Genomic DNA, 22,844 nt, shown 5'->3' on the forward strand with positions numbered 1-22,844 from the left:
TTGTAACATCTTCTAGTATGGGTCACTGAATAAGATAATTGTAATGGGACTGTGTCTTCCTGCTGCAACAGTCTGGAAATGATTGCGATTAAAATTCTGTAAATAAGATATGGAATTTATATTTTACAGTATTTAAGATCAGAGCTCTTAGCAGAGTTTCTTAGCAGTAGTGTTTTATTAATGCTGTTTGATTTCACGCCCTCCTCAGGGATCGGAAGACAGTGGAAATGGACTTTCCAGCCATGACTAACTGCTTTGGCTACACTCTCCTTCTGTGGCTGCTGTCTCACTCTGAGGAGGCCCAAGAGAAGATTTTGGAGCTTGGTAACAAATTAGTGTATTTTCATTTTGAGACCTCCCAAGGAAAAAAATGGATAAAAAAAATCAAACACTTTTTCAATATACCTCAAATGTATGAGTATCCTCTGTGATACTGACAGGTTTTGAACATTTCACTTAGCTTTGTAAATTGACCTTACATCTGTATTTTATGAATAAAGATGAATAGTCTCTTGATTCTACATTCGGTCTGCCCCTGGATAGTTTTGATTTTTGCCATCACAGAATACTTCAGACCAGGTCTGGGCATGTGAACCTGTATTTGTTTTTATATATATTTTTCTACCTCAGCCGACGTATGATGAAAGTTCGTCTCAGGTTAATTGAATTGGATTTTATGTATCATTGTGTTTTTCTTTCCAGAAGTGAAGCAAGCCAGAGGACAGATGTCAAAAGGAGAAAACGCTCCACACCAGCAGCCAATAATTTTTTTCCACAAGGTTTGCCTCGGCACAAATGCATATCTTGACACAATCATCGCCAACCGTCTGATAAGAAATCTCTGACATTGATTTAACCCTCTTCCAATTTCATTTTTCCAATGCCATTTTATTTCTTCTCATTAGCCTTTTCTTCTTATTTAATTTATGTCATCTAATTAGTTTTGTTAGATGGTTGCCAAGGGCAACCCCTCTACGTAAATCCCTTTGTGGCCGTGTAATTTATTTAACCGTTTTGGAAATCCATGTGGGCGTGTCGATTGGCATCAGGACATTGATTAAAGCTTCCCACACTGCTCTGCCTCTGAGGAGGCAGCGAATGAAAAGGGTTTATTTTTCCTTGATGCCCCCCCCCCCCCCGAGTCAGACCCAGTCAGCCAAGACCATGAACAGTCGTGCCTCACATCTCTACACCCCGCACCACCCACTCACCCACACTCTGACACGGCCATGCACGTCTGTGTCTGTCTCTCTATTCGTCTGTTGGTGAATTGCCAGGCAGTAGTCCTTGCTGCATCCATGATAAGTAAAAAAAACAACAACTAAATTCCGGTCATGATCACAACACGGTCAAACTTTCAGGCTGTACTGTTGAACAAGACGAGTTATATATTTAATGTAATGGTGCAGCTGTGAAATAATCTGCCAATGAAGCAGTGGGACAAGAAGGCACCCAACGTATGTGATGTTGTCAAATAATGATGTAAAAAAAAATTCAACTTGGAAGCCAAGTCAGAGATAATGGTCACGTCATAAATCAAATCCCATTACATTTCCTCTCACTTCATTCAACAGGTCATCCTTCCTCTTTTGGAACAATATGTGAAAAGCCACCTTCTGTATTTCCTGTCCACATCTCTCTGCTCAAGTGTTAATAACAGCCATGCCTCAAAAAAGGAAAAGGAGATGGTTGCATGGTACGTGTCACCCTTAACAAAACAAAACACTTGTTTTAAGACTGTATTAAAAAAAAAAAAAAAAAATGTATGGTCTTGTTCATTATATTCTTATGTGAGAATTGTTATGCATAGTAATTGCACCGGTTCCCCCCCCCCCCAAACAAACCCTCATCATTCTGTGCCGTCAGTCTTTTGATTACGTGTTCCTTGTAATTACTTTTCCATTTCTCTCTCCTCATTACGTGTGTTTTCTGCTCACATCCAGCCTCTTTTGTAAGCTGGCAGCTCTCGTAAGACACAGGATCTCTCTCTTTGGTAAGGATGGTGTGGAGGTAAAGCTCATGCACACTTTTGTTTCTCTCATTCCCTCGTTTGTTGCCTGCTTGGGTTGCTCTTCGGTTGACCACGATTGTGTCAGTTTAATGCTCCAATGTATGCCTCTGCTTTGCCATCTGACTCGTGTGTAAGCTTATGTATGTCCTAAAGTTGCATATGTTCTAGTCTGTGCATATATGCTCATAACTTAAAACGGAATTATGTACATGTGTTTTGTCAGGAAATGAAGACTCGTCATTTACAAGCTGCCTCCAGGTTCTGGCACAGGCTCTTGATGCCAGGTAGCTAGATGGCACTACTGTCACACTCGATTACAATCGATCTTCTCGCTCTGCCTGCAGTCACATCAGTAACCATGTCTAAGGCTGAGATGACTGGTGTAATCGAGCCACTGATGCACCGATGCTATCTAATTGTGGTTGATATCACTTTCACTCCTTGAGGACAATGCATCTGATGCATGACGCAAGTACAATTTTGGCTCAGCAGAGATGGTCATTTAGACTTCTCTGATGGATAGATTAGCAACTGATTTAATCCATTTAACTTGTTTTCATTATAGCCAGTCAAAAGAATCACAGCATGCAGCCCTAAACATTTAGATTTTCTACACTTTTTATGAATATCATTTCTTTTAAAATATCTGTTTTTGTCAAAAACAAATTGACTATTAAATTCAGAGATTTTTGCAAGTCAAAGAAATCCTTTCTCTCTCATCCCAGGACATTGATGAAGTCAGCACCAGAATCCATCCAGACAAGTCTGCGTTCATTTTTTGAGGCAGCTGCTGCTGATTTAGAGACGACTGTGGAACACCTTAATGAGACTTTGGTCGCCATGCCTCAGAGTAGAGGTCAGCTGGCCAGAGGAGTAGCAAAGGTTCTCAACTACACAACCTCCATTCTTCTCCCCACCCTCACTTCCCTCTTCCATCATCTGGGCAACCAAAACTACGGCGTGGATCTCCTGGGTAAGGGAGGATTATCATGTTGTACGACACGGTTATGCACTTAAATTCACCCTAAAACAAAGTAACAAATGAAGCTTGTTAATATCCCTTCCTTAATCACCTCAGCATAGTAAACATACCACCACCAAATGTGGTTTCAGTTGTCTCATTCATTTACCTCCGTATGCTAAGGAGGTGGATGAACAGCTGGTTTCTATACCCCTGAACTCGCACGGGAACACCTTGCCCTCAACCGCTTCCACATCTTTGAAACCAGCTCTCATTAAGTGTCTCAGTCATGGCAACAGAGCAGAAGAATCATATTGTCTCCCTCGCTAATATCCTGACCTTCCCCCAAATCATTCATAACCTGAATCAGCCATCATCCACCTATGATCCATTTCTGTGATTGAATGCTTTAGGCTTGCATACTCGGTGTCTTTGGCTGTCTCAGAGAAAACAAAATGATCTCAGCTGTAAGCATCATCTTATCTTTGCAGTTGGTGGTATCCAGGTGTCCTGTTACAGGATCTTGAACAGCCTCTACTCTCTTGGAACCAGTAGCAGCATCGTCATGGAGGGGTACCAATGTCTTCTTTTTAACATGTTTTTTTTTTTCATTTAATATCTATCTTTGGATTTTATCACGTAACCTCTTAACAGTTTTTAGATTTACTGTACATAAAATTCATGATCATGGAAATGAAGCGATACATTATCCATGTGTTGTGGGCCTTACACATATGTATTACGTTTATTAATAAATGTATTAAGGCCAAGATAAGACGGAGGAAAACGTTTGAACCTGAGATACAAAGGCAAAAAATAAGCTTGTGTTAGCAGTACCACCTCAAAGACTTGAATAAGATTTGCAGATTAGTCAGTTCTACCCACGTCCAGATCCTTACACTGCACTTTCATACAGGCAGAGGTCAGCAGCAGGTGCCTGTCTTGCAGCTCTGACTGGGGCTTTTCCTGTATGCTTCCTGGAGCCAAATCTAAACCAAAACAACCCTTACTCCATCTATAGTACCGCTGAGACAAAAGGTAGTAAACACATTGCACACACACTGGTTTGTCAGATTTGTCTGTTTAATCCCGGGAACCTTGAATAACTCTTTACTTCCATTAGACCGGGGGATGCCAGATCAGGTGGAGGACATGTGTCCCCTCCTGCCTTCTCTGGGACAGGCACTGCGTGAAGTGGAGGGGTTGGCAGGTGCCGGTGCTGGAGCACGCCAGGCCCATTACGTTCATGTCACCGAGGTCACCTTGCCCATGTTGTGCAGCTACATTTCCCACTGGTGGCACTGGGGTCCCGAGGGCCAGCCAGATAGCCCAATCTGCACCTCTGTCCTTCCTAAGCATGCGAGTGACCTTCTTGGCCACATCCTCCGCATCATCCACAACCACGTGGGCGCTAACCAGGGTGACTGGATGAAACAGCTGGCAGGTATTGAGGTCATGCCAAATCCTGTGCTTGTTGTGTGGATACATTTCTTTCACACCAGTGGTGGATGCCATCAACAGCTGACATTCATATCTCTCAGTTTTTTCTCAGCCAATCATATGCAAAGCTCGGACTGGACTTCTAAAGAGCCACTTCCTGCCACTGATGGAGAAGTTGAGAAAGAGGACCGAATGTGTGCTGCTGGAGGAGGAGCGGATGAAAGCTGACGGGTGTTGTACCTCTGAAGCAGAGTTGCAGATACAGGAGAAGTTCACCATGCTGGTCCGAGACCTCTATGCCTTTTATCCCCTCCTCATCCCATTTGTGGATTCTAATCGGTAAGGCATCACCCACAGGACCTCAGGTGTGGACAAGCGAGCTTATTTTCTGAGGTCAGAAGCTCCAGGAGTAAATTAAAATATTGATACTCAAAGTTAGGCATATATTGACTTAACCCCCACAGTAATTATGGTCTGGCCTCTTAAGCCCTTCAGGAAACATCTGAACCCCACATTTTCCATTTTAATGTTTGTTGAGATGGCGAAACACTAAATCAAAATCACATCTTGGAGATTGAGTTCAACAGCCATTAGAAAACTTTTTTTTTTGTAAGATACAGTAACACGGTATCAAGTGGTTATTATTTCAGGCATGTGATAAGCTTCACAGGAGTAAATTCTATGATGGTAATATGTTTTGTTCTGTCTTGTCTCAGAGCCATATGGCTGAAAGACCCGAACCCTGAGGCTCAACAGCTGTTCAGCATGGTGGCAGAGGTCTTTATATTCTGGGCCAAATCTCATGTAAGAATGACACATACTGTTTTTTTTTTTTAATTTATTCATCTCATGTCAATAATAAGTGAATACTGTACCCTATCAACAATGTGCATTTTCTTCACCTGTGGTTTGTACACCAGAACTTCAAATGGGAGGAACAGAATTTCGTGGTCCAAAATGAAATCAACAACTTAGCTTTTTTGGTCAATAATGACAAAATGTCCAAGGTCAGCCTTATTTGTTATCTGACCTTATGATTACGCATGCACTGAATTAAAAAAAAACATAGAAACTATTGATAGCAACTGTTGTTTAACTGTCAAAAAAGTTCACATGACTTCATGGCGTTTAAATACCCAGTTAGACCATGAGAAGAAGAGGATAAAGAGGAAGGGGGATCGGTATTCCACACACACCTCTCTCATTGTGGCGTCCGTGAAGAGACTGATCCCTGTGGGACTACGGGATTGTTTTCCAAGCGAGAGTCTTCTCATGCTGGCTAAGAACGGCTTCTCTCAGGTCAGTTGGACAGTTAAAGTCCCACTCCAAAGTGGGTTTTGATCAGTGTTACTTCTCTATGATGTTTGACCTTGGCTGAACAGATTAATTGTGCACATTTGACCTTAGAAAACTGTCTATATCGTTTTGGTAATTGTTTGCTTTCCACAGAAAAAAACTGAAGATGAGATTCGAGAGCATATTTTCAATTGTGTTATACATCTCCAGAGTCAGGTAAGGGCTGTACTATAAATATCTGTAATGTATATGAATGAGTATTTTCATTAAGATAAGAGTGTAAAGAAATATGATTTGTACAACAACACGTTGTTGTTGTTTTTAATTTCTTTGACTTTTTATGGAAATATTAGATGCTATTCTTCCACTACAAATGAAGTGCATACCCTTTTGACATTTTGAAGACATTCTGCATATTCATTGTCATGCTCGAGTACACGCATTTTTTAATTTGTACAATAAGTCTGGTAAATTAAATTGGAGAATGCTCTCATGGCCTGTAAAAAATAACCAAGACTGTCTTTTTAATAATCCCAGTCAGTGACTCATTGTTTACCAGAGACATGAACGTGACATACTCGCCACGCTGTACAAAATATGCACGCAGCATGTCCTTTCATTCATACGCCAGTGCTAAATGTTTATTCATATGTCGATGATTAAACATTCTCCTTTGTCGTTGACATAAACAAACTTTTTCAGCAAAAATGTGGTCCTAGTTTTACATAGTCCGTGATCCATTCTTTCATCCTTTGTTAGTTTAATGAATTGTTATTTTTCACTGTGAAATGGTGATCAGTAAGTCTTCGTTGTTGTTCATTGTATGACAATTCAACCAAGGAAATTAAAAGCAAATGAGAAAACAAGATTTGGGACAACAAGTTGATTTCTTAATGATGTTTATTAACCGGCCGAGCTTCTTCAGTCATTCTTTCATGTGTTTTGCTGTGATAAAGGGTGCTTGCTAATTCTCTTTCCTCGTTGCAATAAGCCTTAATTGCCTTCTAAAAATATTTTAATTGAATGGTTGAAATACCGGCACCTTGGCACGAAAGACATAAATGGACCACTCTTCTTCTTTTTTTTCCCTCTTTATAGGCGTCAAACAGCTTTAGGCAGGAGATCCTTTCTGCAGAACAACTGACTCAGCATGGAGACATCGCTGATGCACAAAGGACTGCAGACAGGATCCTAGAAATAGCTAGAGTTCTTTATTACCTGGACCAGGTGAGCTTTTCCATTTTTACCATTCTCTTTAAAAAAAGAGATCCACAGTTAGGCCTCTGAATAGTCTTCTGCCTTTGCGATCTTGTCCTCTGTAAATAAAGTGACATTGAGTGCATCCACCCTCTGCAATTATTCGACTGCATGGAAAGCTGTTTGTTCAGTAAAGTCAAGACTCCCCTGGCAATTAGTGTTGCTGACTTGCTTTTCTCATCATTAAGCTCTACCAAGATTATAATTTTTTACGGGCGTGTTTTTGTCTTTAACTCCATGATCGCTGTACCACAGAGCTGCACTTTTGATTGTTATTAATACAACCCAATGACACCTGTGATCTCTCTTATCTTGTAAATTTTTTTATCAGGCTTGAAGGACTGAATGTTTACAAATTTTCTTTAGATTTATTTTGACAAAATAGAGTCTTGTTCTTGGACTAGAAAGCCGGCACATGCAGATCAAGCCATTTCTGAGCTCAAAATCCTCAACTAAGAACCTGCTGGCTGGTCTTGTGTCTAGATTTAAGACTACAGGTACCTTTGCACCTAAACTGTAGAACGACCTGCCGAAGGAGCTCAGACTCACCAATTCTCTATCTCCTTATAAATCACTTCTGAAAACTCATTTTTATTGCTTAGCCTGTGTAATTTTAATATTTTTGTGATGTGACCTCTTTGTGTTTTTCTGATTTGATTTATTTTATTGCCGTGTCTCTGTTTTTAATGTTTGCAACGTATAAAACATTATCCAAAACTGTGTTTGAAAGGTGCTGTACAAATAAACGTTGCTGTTATTCGTTATTGTTATAAAATGCTGCTGCCTTTTCCACTGTTTGACATTATAAGTGCTGTGAGCTAAGGGGCCAAGAACAATTGGTGTTTTCGTATTCCAAACACTGATTTATCTTGAATAGATTAGACTGCAATGCCTGCGGTTACTGCCTGTTCATGTGCTTTATGTTACTGAAGTTATCTTTGTTTTTGGTTCAGGTTGACCACCCGCAGAAAAATAAAAAACCTGCATGGCACAAGGTCTTGTCGAAACAGAGGAAACGTGCAGTGGTGGCCTGCCTAAGAATGACTCCCCTCTACAATTTACCCAGGTGAATACCGCTGATGTGTGAATGTTTTGCGCACACACACACACACACACACACACACACTTTGGTGGATACAACAATTGCTATCTCAGATTGGCACAAGAGCCCTTAATGAATGAACAATTATAAGTCTATTCGAAGCAGCAGTTTAGTACTAATCTCTTTTGCCGTCTCTTTCAATTTCTCATTTGCATTTTTCTAATGCCGACAGGAAAAATGCAAATCTCTTGTTGTTTCCTCACCCTTTCCTCTTCTTCTTCTTCCTCCTTTGCAGGCACCGTGCTGTCAACCTGTTCCTCCAAGGCTACAATAAATCCTGGATATCGGCTGAGGACAACAGTTTTGAGGAGATGCTCGTGGAGGATTTAGCTGTGAGTGGGAAATGAGGCTGTGTCGGTATCAGTAAAAAGTATTTTAATAATTCTATAACATTACGGTAAAACAAGATTATTTTTGAAATGATCAGGTGAGAAACATAAAATGTGATCACAGTCTTTTTATTCATTAAATTAACCTCAAAGAATATCTAAACCAAAGAACTGAGGCAACTTTGTTGTTCTGTACCAATAATCACATTGGTTCTCATTCATATAAAGTTTTGTTTTCACTGTGGACGTAAACATGATCATGTAATGTATGTTTGTGTACATAGTGTGTCTTTAGGAGAGCAAACCGCAGTGTGAAAGCTCTCGATGGGCTGTGTTGCCAATGTTTGACATTATTTAAGGCCACACAGGAGTCGCTTTACTCTCTCCCTGGATTGCAGAAGAGCGGAGTGATGGAACCTTGTGGAGGCGACAAAGGGGAAGAAAAGAATGTGGAAGAAGGTGCCAAACCAATCGATCCCCTCCTACAACTCATTACACTCTTCAGTCGAAGCGCCCTGACAGAAAGCAGGTGTGTGTCTTCATTATAAAAGATCACGTGCCGTAAAAATTCCGATCTACTTTTATTGCCAATCAAACACATCGGCAGGAAAGTCAATACTAAAATGGTCAGAAGTGTTTTTTTTTTTTTTCCTGTGGGCATTATTCTCTGAAACCCTTTAACATATAGTATTTCAGTTCTTTATAATATCTATATGATTGAATATAGACTCAGTTATTTATCAGGAATATAAAGTAAACCTGCAGAAAAGATGTTGCAGTAACTGCAATATATATTTTCTTAAAGTATTCATGGTTGATTTAATCCACCAATCCCTTTGAGATATCATTGTGATATTCCTGCAGAGACTCACATGCTGTCTGAGATCATGACATTAAATGAACCCCCTCGCTTCACATATCACTGTAAAAACATTAGGGAGGGGGGGTGGGTGGCGCTCCGGCTTGTACAGTCACTCCAGAGATGTAATCAAGTCAGCCAGATTCCAGGTGAATTCTGTTACGGTCAAAACAAAATTTCAATACCACTCGCGAGTCACATTCTGGATCCATACACTGCTTAGGCCGTTTGGAGGTGGTGCTGCAGTCAACAATGTCACACTAGGGGACCATATAGGACTTCAACACCTGACACTGACCGGGTGTTTTCAGAATGCTGCATCTGTCCACACCCTGACAAAAACTAACGTTGTCTCATTTGTTTACCTTGTTTACAGGAAGCATGGAAATGACCGTCTCTGTGAGTCCTACGCAGCCATCATGGCCAAGGTAATAGAACCTAAAGAATGATCTCATCACTAAAATCAAAATGTTTGTGAATGCTGTCAAATCATTCTCAAAATCATGGGTTACTGCCTGTTGTATAATGTTGCGTATATGGCATTACACTGCCAGGTAACTGCGGGGTAATATATTATATCTATTATTATTATAATTATGTCATCGACCTGCTTTATGTTTGCTCTCCCAGAGTTGCTGCAGAGATGATGATGATGATGATGATGATGAAGAACAGGAGGTGGAAAGCTTTGAAGTGAGCAAATAAACTCTCAATTTGAAATACTTTGATGTTCGTTGTTTACAGTGTGTGATGAGATAATTGTTTTTATCCAATTTTTTTCTGTTGTGAAGATGATACATTATTAAATGAATAATACGTGTTGAATTATGTAAAGATTCCATTTGATAAATACATGTACAAAACATGAACTGATTTTTCGGCGGCTCAGGAGAAGGAGATGGAGAAACAGAAGCTGCTGTACCAGCAGGCCCGGCTGCATCGTCGTGGAGCTTCTGAGATGGTGCTGCAAACCATCAGCGCCAGCAAAGGTAGGAAAGGTCAACAGCTGAGGTACATCACTCATATTAACTTTAGTGAGTCGCTCAGTTGAGGGGATTTCTCTTTTAATATGTTGTTGCTGCTATAGGGGAGCCACTTGTAAGCCAGACACTTTCATGTTTACTCTATACTGAACAGAAATGAGCCGACTCTCGGACTCCGTCCCCGAGGAAATACTTCTCTAAGTGATTCAGATCATGTTCATTTTAATGAGATTGATCTGAAGAACACTTGAGTAAATGAGATAGTCGGTGTGCTTTACTCCGTTTTTCAAATGAGCATCATGCATTGATATGCTTTTTTTTTTTAGTCATACTGTACATCCTCTGTTTCTGATGAACTTCAGGTGTCATGGGTTCCCTGATTGCCCCGACGCTCAAGCTAGGTATCGCTGTTCTCAACGGAGGAAATGCCACTGTTCAACAGGTACAATAATGCGGTGGTGTCTCCAGAAAGAAACCATACAAATTCTTATTTTGGTATCCTTAGAATATGTTTGCTTTTTTACTGTCGCTTCCTTTTCCACATTTGAGGCAGGGACTGGAGGCTTTCCCATCATGAAATGAAAGATAATTAGAATTAACACGGATCAGATAAAGTACATGTTAAAATTAGGTGACATAAAGAAAAAAATAAAAAGTAATAAAGTATATTGATAGGAAAACAAAAATTTGAAGCTGTAAAATGGCGTTGTGGGTTGTGGACAATGCAGGCTACAGCTAAAGCTGCTGCAGCTGCTGCCGCCGCCTATCAAACATGAATGATACACTGATGAGACAAAACATTTTGACCACTCTCTGTAAATTATGTTTGGCCCTTCCTGTCTGAGCTGCTGAGGCATGTACTGTTCTGGAAACAAGATGGCAGATCCTTTATGTCTTGCCATTTGTGCGCTAGATCAGCACATTTCCTACCCTGTCACAATGTTTCACAATTTGTCCCTCCATGAGCACTGCAGGTAGACACCTACCACTGCTGACCAGGAACACCCCGCAAACATTTCCACCCACTCTTCTGGCCATAATGATTTTCCTATTGTCAAAGTCCCTCAGGTCCTTAAATACAAGAATCCACTCTTCACGCATGCTATATTTACAGGATAATGGCTATTTACTTGATCTGTGAGTGTTCATAATGTTTGCATCGTCAGTGTACATTTAATGACTTGAATGATTTCAAGTCATGACTCACTGCAGAGTCCATTTATGTAGAGAGCCTAGATTAATTCTACAAAATGGTAAATGGTCTGCATGTATATAAAACTCCTTTTTACCTCCACAGTCTACAAAGTCCTTTACGATGTTTTACACACACACACACACACACACACACACACACACACACACACACACACACACACACACACACACACACACACACACACACACACACACACACACACACACACTCTCCCACTCTAATGGTTATAGACCATCGGCATGAGGGCAGGAGGCACCAGGGATTGAACTGCCAGACTTAAAAAGATTGGAAAACCCATGCTAACATCTGAGCCACAGCAGCCCCTGTACAATTCTTACAATATTTTTCTTTAAATTTGTTTAAATGTATTAATTCTCTCAATCGTATGGAATTTTTTTCCCTTTCAGAACTCCTCACTTTCAATCTTTCTTTTTACGAACAGGGTATCTTGACTGCAGCAAAGCTTGTTGTCACAATAGGTCCTTTTCAGTTAATCATATCTTTAGAGGAGATACTCCATTTATCAGATCTTGCCTTTGATGCTTCTGTTTGATAGAAAATGTTGGATTACCTGAGAGAGAAGCGAGATGTTGGCTTCTTTCAGAGCATGGCTGGACTCATGCGGTCATGTAGGTGAGTGAATGTGGAGAAATCCCAGTCCTGTCAAATGTCACAAAAGCTTGACATACAAAAGGATTAGCAAAGCTTTTGTCTGCTTACCATTTTTATTAATCAGTGTGTGTGTGTGTGTGTGTGTGATTTTGTGCTATCCAGTGTTCTAGATCTGAATGCATTTGAAAGGCAGAACAAAGCAGAAGGATTAGGCATGGCCACGGACGAGAGCTCAGGTACTGTATTCAAATGTAAATAAAATAAAAAAATCCACTGCTCTAAATCCGTGTCATAGCAGAAGAACCAGCTGTGACATCTCTGGCCTTGAACACACTCTGAATTCATGCTCCAAATTCCTGTTTTTCTTCCCTGTCTTGAATACTATCAACAGCTGTCTCCCTTCACTACACTCTGGCTGGATTTTCTGTTCTTTTATCTCTTTCTACATTCTGTAATTCATTCTGTTGTACCTTTCCTGTTCTATTACTTTCATCTTTTCACTTAATCCTTCTATTTATTGCCCTTTTTTGTGCCAATCTTCCATCTTCCCAGGAGAAAAGGTGATGCCTGACAAAGACCAAACCTGTGACCTGTTCCGTTTCCTTCAGCTGCTCTGTGAAGGACACAACTCAGGTTATTTTGTCATATGTTATGTATCCACTCACACACTATCACACAAAGTATAAAAAAAAATAATGGATTGCACATTGTTACACATGCTTAAAGGAAAATATGACAACCGAAAACAGGATTGTTGTGTTTTTTTTTTAACCTCAAAGTATAGTAGCTTTGCACTGATTCATAACTGCTGTGTCACACGTTGGTTTTGGCCTTGCTCATGTTGAAGTCCATTTTTCTAACCATGTTGTCATTACAGGACATTATAATTATTAAATATTATGCAATGCTATTTTTATATTCTGTTCAACATGCTCTTACTTTGTGTGTTAGAGTTCCAGAATTATTTGAGAACACAGACAGGCAACAACACCACGGTCAACGTCATTATATCCACTGTGGACTATTTACTAAGAGTACAGGTAAGCATTAACTAAGGGTTTACTTTGGTATGCTGGATTAAATAAACTAGCAAAACTACTAGACTGATGCACCATTTATTGCAGAGAAATATTTGTGGGAAGATAATGGTTTGGTTATCGCTGTAACCCTTGGCAACAGTTAATACAGTTCTATCTGTTGTCAGATCAAAGATACACTTATCTTAAATTCATTATAATGTAATGATAACATTTGGTCTTTTATGGTTTAGAATTATATTTTGTCTTTAAAAGAGTGATTTATTCATGGACTACGAACACATTTCTGTGCCGCACTACAGGAGTCAATCAGTGACTTCTACTGGTACTACTCGGGGAAAGATGTGATTGATGCACAAGGACAACACAACTTCTCCAAAGCCATCGAAGTGGCCAAACAGGTGTTCAACACACTCACAGAGTACATTCAGGTCAGTTGGTTTTATTGTACAATTCTGTAAGCTCTTGCGCATGAAAGCTGCTTAAATATATACACAGTTGTTCAAAAGTTTTAAGCTCTAAAATGCTGATAAAAAAATAGTGCCATGAATAGGTTTTATTAATCAATTAACTTTATTTTCAAACTGCTGTAAACAGAATAACCTTGAATCAATTCCATCCCAGACTGACTCATCAATTTTGAGAGTTCTGTTGGGGCCTTTCCATTTGTTGCGTCCCTGCTTTTACGCTATAATTTGGGGTCATTGTAATGCTGCATATTGAATTTGGGACCAATAAGATGCCTCCCTGATGGTACTGTGTGATGGCTAAGAATGTAAACTGTCTAAGTCTAGGCTTTCAGGCAAGAGATTTGCGCAAGACTTTTGTATAATATTGTATATTTGTCTGAAAGTTTACTTCTCTCTAGCAACAGCTCAATACTATTGTGTTTATTCAGGGCCCTTGTTCTGGGAACCAACAGAGTCTTGCTCACAGTCGTCTTTGGGACGCTGTTGTGGGATTCCTTCATGTGTTTGCTCACCTGCAGATGAAGCTCTCTCAGGTATATCATGATGATCTGCTGACACTGACATTTCAATAACTTAGTTCCTTCCAAAATTCAATAAATACAGACGTGGTGATTGACTAGTGTGTTGTAGAGTGTCGGCCCCAGCAGTCCTCAATTTAATCTGCTGGCAATTTTAATTGTATAAAACATGCCTCTGATGTGAAATAAATAGTACAATTTGATAAACAAAATGCAGCTGTAAATGTATTTTCTTACATACAGGATTCAAGGCAAATTGAACTTCTGAAAGAGCTCATGGATTTACAGAAGGACATGGTGGTGTTTTTGCTCTCCATGTTAGAAGGTAAACAACTGCTGTTGTTTTGCTGCTTGTGGAGATAAATGGGTTACCATTTATTATTCATTCAGAACTTTTAATTCTCTGCTTTTTCTCTTGTTCCTGCAGGTAATGTGGTCAATGGCACTATTGGAAAGCAGATGGTGGATATGTTGGTGGAATCGTCAGGCAACGTGGAGATGATTCTGAAGTTTTTTGACATGTTCCTCAAACTTAAAGACCTCACCTCCTCAGATGCCTTCAGAGAGTATGACCCTGATTGTAAGGGCAGCATATCCAAGAAGGACTTTCAGAAAGCCATGGAGAATTGCAAACATTTCTGTCAAGCTGAAACTGACTTCCTGCTCTCCTGCACAGAGAGCGATGATAGTGAAATTGTGGATTACGAGGCCTTTGTGGATCGCTTCCATGAGCCGGCAAAAGAGATCGGCTTCAGCATCGCTGTTCTTCTCACCAATTTGTCCGAGCACATGCCGAACGATCCAAGACTGAAGACCTTCCTGGAACTGGCAGAGTGTGTCTTGACCTACTTCCAGCCCTACCTGGGACGCATTGAGATCCTCGGCAGCGGGAAGCGCTTTGAACGCGTCTACTTCCAGATCAGTGAATACAGCCGCACACAGTGGGAGAAGCCACAGGTCAAAGAGTCCAAGAGGCAGTTCATTTTTGACGTGATCAATGAGGGTGGAGAGAAGGAGAAAATGGAGATGTTTGTCAATTTCTGTGAGGACACCATCTTTGAGATGCAGCTTGCTGCCCAGATATCCGGCTCTAACACTGGAGAGAGGTGTGCTGGAAGACAAGTAGAGGAAAGGAGCAAAGAAGAAGACCCGGACAATAAAAGAATGTTTTTCATGTACCAGTGGCTGCTTTTGCTGACATCTCTACTTTCTGTGAAAAACGTGAAGACATTGATGAAGATGACTGTGAAGGACATCGTCATGGCAGCTGTTTTGTTCCTCAGATTAATTTGCATGGCTCAGATGCGTTTCATTTGTGTTGTAATTCGCAGCATTATATTTGTGCTGTACGTATCCTTCGTTAGTGGTGGGCTCATAGAGCGAGCCAAGAGGTTGAGGATGTCGGACTTGCTCGGTGGCATCCTTGAGCCAACTCTTGATGAGGTCATGGAGGTATCATGCGGTGTGGATCGGCTGAGGAAGTATTCTGCCAGTTTCTCTTCCCAGAGAGAATTGAGAAAAATTGGGCAGATGGCTGCTGTGACCTCCCCCAGAGAGGTGGATGCACTGTCAGACATATTCGGCCTCAAACTGAGGAAGGAGGGAGGTCAATACAGAATTATAACACAAGACCTCACTGCCAGTCTGACTGACTTGTTCAACACAACCTCCAGAACAAGTGATATTTCTGAGACGCATCGGACAACGGTACGGATTACATGAAATTACGTTTGTTGTGTTATTTTTTTTATCTTTTATGCTTTGTGTTTTGTTTTTCTTTGCTGACGTTTAGCCTTTTTGGTGCCCTTACTTTATTTCTTTGATACTGTACTGATCAAATTCCTGTTTGTTCATTTTTACTGGCAGCAGTTTAAGGACCCCACAGCCACAGAGGAAAAAATGGAAGATGAGAAAATGCCTAAATTAGAGAACACAGAGTGAGTCTCTTGTTTTCCCATTTAATCCTCACAGAGGGATTATTTAACTCCCTTATAACTTTGTAAGTATTAGATCCCAGGTCAGGTAAGGTAGAACAAGTAATACAAAATAGTGCAGGGTGGATTTAAAATTGTATTTTGTGCAACAAAAAAAAGAGATCGATTCAACATTAAAAACAACAGAAATGATCTTAACAGATACAAGTCTGGCTTCATCATCCCAGATATTCCTTTGTGATCAAATAGCTTTGACCTTCCCTCTGTTTTTGATTGGATTGTTTGCAGAGGTAAAATATCTGAGGAGAAAACTGGGAATGAGAAAGCAGAGGGAAGATGGAGAGCCAAGAGATGCTCCAGGGAAACGCAGAGCCAAAACTCTGCCCTCTGGGAAATGATAAGCACTCATAACAAGAGCCTGCTGGTAATACACACCAACACACTCACACATATTTGTGCATGTATGCTTGATATAGTACATGAACTAAGGTTGCACACTCTCATTCCCTCAATTTGAATACTCCAGCACAAAAATATAAAGGCAGAGGACAATTCAATGTTTTTCCCTTTCCCCCCCCCAGAGCTACTTTGCAAGGAATTTTTATAACATGCGCTTGCTGGCTCTTTTTGTCGCCTTCGCAATCAACTTCATCCTTCTCTTCTACAAGGTGAGACAGAGAAGTACATGTACTGAAACTACATTACATTTCAGAGAGAAATATTGCACTTCTTCACTACATGTTTCTGGAAGCTGTAGATATTCTCGATATACAACACACGTTATCATCACGTACATTTTTTTTTTTATTAACTATGCCACAATAGTCAAAATTACCAGCAACCCGAACAATAAAACCCTAGATACACAAGAATGCCCCGGATTAATCATCTACAGGTTACAGATACTTTATGATACACAGGGGCCATTTCTTTTGACTTTTTTGTGTAACAGGTACTTTTGATACTTGAACTACATTTTCAACTCACACTTTTGTACTTGTACTTTAAGGAAAATATGCTACTTTTTAAGTGTCCACAAATTGTTAATCTCTTAATCAAGTAATATAATTATGTTGGTTTCTGTTGGCATCAGAGGGGAATTTGAGCAAAGACCCCACCAATCGCTGTTTGTTCTTGGCAGATCAGTTTCTGATTGGCTCCCACACGCCGCATTTGCTTGGAAGGCCAATGAAACTGCAGCCTCTCTCTGCTGCATATCTTCATTCATATATTCTGGTTCCAAATAAAAAAGGCTGTATATCTGTCAGCCAAAACACTCTAAAATGTACCCTATTGTATAACTCGAAGCATTCCAATTTTAAAATGCCATTTTTGCTATTGGAAAACAAGGTTTAGTTTGAGTGCAGCATCTGGAATGTACTCTCGGTTCCACAGACAGTGGAAGTAGCCCGTAGTTCTTCTGGCCACCAACTACAAACAACAGTTTAGCTACTGCTTCCCAGAGAAACAGAATTAATTGAGGAATGTATTGACCTACAGTATATTGTCAACACTGATTGGAAATCCACATTAAAGGGGCAAGTTAAAATTGAATACAGGACTTCTGTTTGTAATAGAGCATATTTACAATGTGTTATTGCGGTTTCTAATAGTTTGTCCAAAAAGTATGCCTCGTGAAGTTTTTCTTTCTTTTGGTCTCTTTCTGTTCTCCCAGGTAGCATCCTCGCCTGCATCCCAAGAGGAGGCAGGGGTAACCACATCTGTTTACAGTGAGGAGCTGGACTCTGGTGCTGAAGACGATAGCAAGGGCAGAGTTTATTTTGTGCTGGAAGAGAGCAGCGGATACATGGAGCCCTCTCTCCGTTTCCTGGCTGTAGCTCACACAATCATCTCTTTCTGTTGTATCATTGGTTACTACTGCCTCAAGGTATACGAGTTCAAGAATGTACTTTTGCACATTTGTAATGAACTCCTTTCACTTTTTCAATTCAGTTTCTCTCCATCACACAGACATAGAGCGTATTTTAAAACTGTAGAAGAATCTAAAATGAATATATTGCTGCCAAAGACAAGCTTTGACTATTCTGACTTTCAGAAATTTTACGTTTTGCCAACTGAATACTGATTATTCTTATGCATTTAATTGAAAGGTACCATTAGTGATCTTCAAACGTGAAAAGGAAGTGGCGCGTAGGTTGGAGTTTGACGGGCTGTATGTGACGGAGCAGCCGCCTGAGGAAGACATCAAAGGCCAATGGGACAGACTTCTTATTAACACACCGTATGTTCCCAGCTTCATAATCTAATCTGTCGTATTACTGTGTCATATTAATAACAAATCCAAACATATTTCACACTTTAAATTTGAGAGACCTGCCGTTGGCACCTATTTATAGACATGTGACACGTGTCTGTAAATGGGTGAAGTACAGACAAGAAACGTTTTTCTCACAGTCACGTTTCAGTTGCCAGTGCGTTTTACCTACTATTGAAATTTCTCTCTTACGAATGTTTCTGATACTATTTCTTTTTTTTTTTTCAGATCTTTCCCCAGCAACTACTGGGATAAATTTGTGAAGAGGAAGGTAAGCTCTGCAGAGGTCCACGGTTTTGATTTTGTACTCAAGTTTATCTTCCAAATGTGCTTAGGCGCATATGTAATTGTGCGCATATTTCACACAGTGACAGTACATTAAGAAACTAAATGAAATTTAATGGGGTGTTTAATGGCAGGTGTAATTATTCCCGTCAAGCATCAAAATGCTTTTATCGTCTCCAGAGACTGCCTCACTTTTAGCCTCCTCATTTAGACTGCCTCGTGTTATGAAGTGCCATAGCATTATTTGTTTTAAGAAAGTCCCTTTTAGTTTTTTTTGTTGTTGTTTTTTTTTTCCCTGTTTTGGAACATTTTAGTTGACTTGGAGGGGTTTCAACTGTACTGAAAATAAAACTTTAATGATGTTAAATCAAATTAGATATGATGGTTTTACTTGTTCACTGTTTGTTGAATCAGGAGAACCAATTATTAAAATCACAAAGTCTTTAAACGGTTTGAAAAAAGCAGCAACCCTGCTCTCCTACCCTCATCTAAAGGTAATGTAAGATAGACAGATAGATACTTTATTAATCCCGCAAGGTACAATTCTTTCACTACAGCAGCATTTGGGAAGAATCTGGGAAGAATATTGTGTATTATATCATATTTTTCTCTCATTGTATCATTGTCACTTTTATTTTGCATCAAGTTTTAAACTTTGACACAATGAACAGAAGTGTGCTGTTTGTTGAGTGATTGTAATTCAGACTAAAGAAACATGCTAGTTTTGCCTATGATGGCACTCATTGGCTTCTGAAAGGATATTTTGAAGCCTTGATTTCTTTGTTCAGGAATGTTTTGATATTTCCTGCCAGCGCAAATTTGGGAAAAAGGCAGGTGGCCAGAGTGAGGCTCAGCTATTTGTGATGGCCTGATGCTCCACCTGTAAGGCATCATCTAAAAACTAAACTAAAATAGTTTTTTATTCCAGAAACAAGCACATTAAAAGAAGTGAAAGTAACAATTTAGCATGTCTTATGAAAGAAATGTTTGACTTTGAATTGACATTTTAAAGCACTTCCACTTTGGCTTTTTGCCAATGGGATCGACACTTTGTCCATATAAAGTATGTGTAGCTCACCCGCGTTACATTTAATACTCTATAGTGCATCATTTTAGGAGCCTGCAGTAAAATAGATGGTATGATGTCTTCAAGTCCTTCTGGTAATCCACATCTGAGTTTGGAGGTTTGCGATATTGCTTCCCATACTTTAAAGTGCTTATGTTTGCAATCTTATGTAATTGAAATAGGCTCTATAATAAAGTTCGATTTCAGTTGGCGCATGCTTTATGTTAATAAAGCAAGTGACATAAAGTTCCATAGAGCGATGATAGCACAATAAGGACAAAGTTTGCATCCAAGATTAAATGAAGTAAATATTTTCTGGATGCACTGTGCATACACAATTTAGTCGTTGGGATGCGGCTGGGCCTGACGTTGGCTCGGCAGTAAGCAGCCTCTCAAAATATAAGCCTCGATCAATACTAATTATTTGTACACTGCGAGACCAGAGTTACCATCAGTCATTTACACTAAGGTGGACACAACTACTGTGTCCCCAAGAAATCCTGTGTCTGCGGTGCAGGTATCAGAAAAGTCCTACTTTTTGTTCAGTAGTTATAATAAGCAGCACCATCATCTTGTCAGCAGAACTAAGCTGCCTTCTCATTAGATTGGGCAGAAGAATTCAGCCAGTTGACTCGATGCTATCTCGTGTCATGTTTTACTCACATGAAAATACACCGACGATTGTTTGGTCACATTGTAAACGTGTCCTCTTGCCCTGTCAGGTGATGGATAAGTATGGTGACTTCTATGGCTGTGACAAGATCAGCAAACTCCTCGGTCTGGACCGAGCTGCTTTAGACTTTAGCTCTGAAAGAAAAGAGAAGCGACTCAGGAGAGACGCTGCCTGGAGTGCTCTGTGAGTAGAGGAATGTTTTGAAGCTCGGCTTTCTAAACATCAATTAGAAACTGCGGATATGTAGCATGTCATTTCGTTTGCATTGTATGCGGTTTGTTTTTCACATACAGAGGCACAACACATGAAAGGACATCTTCATTTTCTTATTTCAGGATAGTACATGCATTGTTATAAATGACAAATAATTCTGGCCTTTGAGAGGTAATATAGGTTGCATTCAAGCAAGCAGCCGTACCCAATGCATCTTGCAGTGGTTATAGCAACACGCCTCACTTTTTTTTAAGGTTAGCTGCAAGTGTGTTAGCATACCTGCAGTGTGGTATCGATATAAAACAATGTTCAAAACAGGAAATCAATACAGCCCTTTCTCTAATGTATTGTACCGCAGAGGTGAATGCGATTTCTAAATGTGCCCCTCACATAAACACAAACAACATGGGTTTATTTACTGATATTTCCACGTCTTGTGTGGGTCTTGTTCATTACACCTTGAAATAACATTTCAGACAAATGATTATTAATAGCCTTTGACAATATTAATAACCATTTTGTGACTGTTGTGTGCATGTTTGTCAGGATGTGTGTCTGCGTTTGTGTTACCTAACGGGTGGGCAGAATAAAGAAGGTCCCCGAACATTGTCATAGTTGAGGAAGAACAGGATATTATGAGAAGAAACCACAGAACAGACAGGCTCCTTTAGAAAAGACATTGATTTTAGCCACGGACATTTCGACCTTATTTCCCAGGTTCTCATGTATCATTGTGGTAATGATATTAATTTCAGATTTAACTCCATTGACATGAAGTACCAGGTCTGGAAGCTGGGAGTTGTGTTCACTGACAATGTAAGTTTGGTTGTGTTGAGTATTTTACAGCTTTTGCTCAAATTGTTTTTGCCCTCTTGTTCCTATGAAGCCAAGATAAATCCGTCATGACTTTAAATTTATGTTAACCGGTAATGTAATGTGACTCAGCAGCGCGTGTAAAACATATGATATTTTATGTCTTATTACTAATTTGTTTAATCTGTTCTGCTAAGATATTGCTTGATACAAATGCAGATGCTGCAAAGATGATGGTGGTAATATCCTGTGATTCTGCTTTATCTAAAATACTTATTTGTCTGCATCTGTACTGGTAATCTAGATTGGCTGTTTTTTATTTATTTATATATATATATATTTGTGTGTGTGTGTGTGTGTGTGTGTGTGTGTGTGTGTGTGTGTGTGTGCGCGCGCGCACGCCTACAGTCCTTCTTGTACTTGGCCTGGTACATGACAATGTCAATTTTGGGTCATTACAACAACTTCTTCTTTGCTGCCCACCTGTTGGACATCGCTATGGGCTTCAAGACACTACGTACCATCCTGTCCTCCGTCACACACAATGGGAAACAGGTGTGTGTGTGTGTGTGTGTGTGTGTGTGTGTGTTCTCTCGCATATGCGTGTGCTGGTTGTCTTTAATTCTCTGTCCATCTGTCTCAGTGTGTGTTCATGAGTGCAGTTAGAATGCATGTGCTGTTTGCTTTCACGCTGTAGGGTTATATTGGGCTTTTCCAAGATGAAGGAGCGTATTAAAGCCCATCTGCCTCTGTCTGTTCTTTTGTAATTGTGTGTGTGCGTCTGTCAGCTGGTCCTTACTGTGGGCCTGTTGGCGGTTGTGGTGTATCTCTACACCGTTGTAGCCTTCAACTTCTTCAGGAAGTTTTACAACAAGAGTGATGACAAGGACACCCGAGACATGAAGTGCAACGACATGCTCACGGTGAGTTAGATGTGCATATTGAACCCCCCCCCCCCCCCTCCCACACACACACACACACTCTGCCTCTCCACTTATCTCCCTCTATCTATCCTCTTTGTCTCTGTTTATCTTTCCAACGCAAACCTCATTTTCTACCTCGGGATGGAGAGAGGTAGAGGGGGATTCTGACAGTGATCCCCATTGCTGAAGTGAGAGGAGCCTCTCGTCTCAGTCCGTCCGCGACTCTTCCATAACATGATGGACACATGGATGGAAAACAGCCCCTAAAACCTCAGCATAGCTCTTTGTTTGGCCATTCATCACATTAACGCTCCGCCGCCTGCTCTATTCTGATGCGGACTGCACTGTCACTCACACACGCAGGCGGATGGGCAGCGATAGCATTTTAATAAAAACCTACTATTATAGGAGGCAGAGGATATTGCATTAAATCCTGAGTCACACTCGCTTTGCTGCTGTTTATGTTCGACTTTTAGCAGCACTTAGGCAACAGTAATTTGCAGTCCCTTTCCCATCAATAAAATAGCAAAAAAATGTTCAGATAAATACAGTGCAAAGCCACAAATGTAAT

General features: G+C 40.2%; 1 protein-coding gene across 1 annotated transcript in view; it reads left to right on the plus strand.

Annotated features, from left to right (window-relative positions):
• The window catches only part of ryr2b (ryanodine receptor 2b (cardiac)), a 60,381-nt gene that overhangs the window by 31,174 nt on the left and 6,363 nt on the right, over window positions 1–22,844 (plus strand). Inside the window, exons 60-99 of the mRNA XM_069144101.1 lie at window positions 209–324; window positions 715–779; window positions 1,575–1,696; window positions 1,944–1,993; window positions 2,235–2,295; window positions 2,737–2,984; window positions 3,464–3,545; window positions 3,889–4,010; window positions 4,096–4,416; window positions 4,514–4,751; window positions 5,129–5,216; window positions 5,333–5,432; window positions 5,557–5,711; window positions 5,862–5,924; window positions 6,807–6,935; window positions 7,919–8,031; window positions 8,303–8,399; window positions 8,795–8,925; window positions 9,632–9,683; window positions 9,886–9,948; window positions 10,145–10,244; window positions 10,601–10,680; window positions 12,011–12,087; window positions 12,229–12,302; window positions 12,619–12,699; window positions 13,018–13,106; window positions 13,406–13,534; window positions 14,002–14,106; window positions 14,335–14,416; window positions 14,519–15,798; window positions 15,958–16,028; window positions 16,314–16,449; window positions 16,607–16,712; window positions 17,705–17,913; window positions 18,137–18,267; window positions 18,529–18,571; window positions 20,374–20,507; window positions 21,293–21,353; window positions 21,759–21,905; window positions 22,139–22,273. Of these exons, the coding sequence (XP_069000202.1) occupies window positions 209–324; window positions 715–779; window positions 1,575–1,696; window positions 1,944–1,993; window positions 2,235–2,295; window positions 2,737–2,984; window positions 3,464–3,545; window positions 3,889–4,010; window positions 4,096–4,416; window positions 4,514–4,751; window positions 5,129–5,216; window positions 5,333–5,432; window positions 5,557–5,711; window positions 5,862–5,924; window positions 6,807–6,935; window positions 7,919–8,031; window positions 8,303–8,399; window positions 8,795–8,925; window positions 9,632–9,683; window positions 9,886–9,948; window positions 10,145–10,244; window positions 10,601–10,680; window positions 12,011–12,087; window positions 12,229–12,302; window positions 12,619–12,699; window positions 13,018–13,106; window positions 13,406–13,534; window positions 14,002–14,106; window positions 14,335–14,416; window positions 14,519–15,798; window positions 15,958–16,028; window positions 16,314–16,449; window positions 16,607–16,712; window positions 17,705–17,913; window positions 18,137–18,267; window positions 18,529–18,571; window positions 20,374–20,507; window positions 21,293–21,353; window positions 21,759–21,905; window positions 22,139–22,273 (5,686 nt within the window). The remainder of the gene's footprint in view (window positions 1–208; window positions 325–714; window positions 780–1,574; window positions 1,697–1,943; window positions 1,994–2,234; window positions 2,296–2,736; window positions 2,985–3,463; window positions 3,546–3,888; window positions 4,011–4,095; window positions 4,417–4,513; window positions 4,752–5,128; window positions 5,217–5,332; window positions 5,433–5,556; window positions 5,712–5,861; window positions 5,925–6,806; window positions 6,936–7,918; window positions 8,032–8,302; window positions 8,400–8,794; window positions 8,926–9,631; window positions 9,684–9,885; window positions 9,949–10,144; window positions 10,245–10,600; window positions 10,681–12,010; window positions 12,088–12,228; window positions 12,303–12,618; window positions 12,700–13,017; window positions 13,107–13,405; window positions 13,535–14,001; window positions 14,107–14,334; window positions 14,417–14,518; window positions 15,799–15,957; window positions 16,029–16,313; window positions 16,450–16,606; window positions 16,713–17,704; window positions 17,914–18,136; window positions 18,268–18,528; window positions 18,572–20,373; window positions 20,508–21,292; window positions 21,354–21,758; window positions 21,906–22,138; window positions 22,274–22,844) is intronic.

Source organism: Embiotoca jacksoni, unplaced genomic scaffold, assembly GCF_022577435.1.
Source record: "Embiotoca jacksoni isolate LCO1_2020_lvr unplaced genomic scaffold, fEmbJac1.0.p SCAF_12, whole genome shotgun sequence".
Classification (NCBI taxonomy): domain Eukaryota; kingdom Metazoa; phylum Chordata; class Actinopteri; family Embiotocidae; genus Embiotoca; species Embiotoca jacksoni.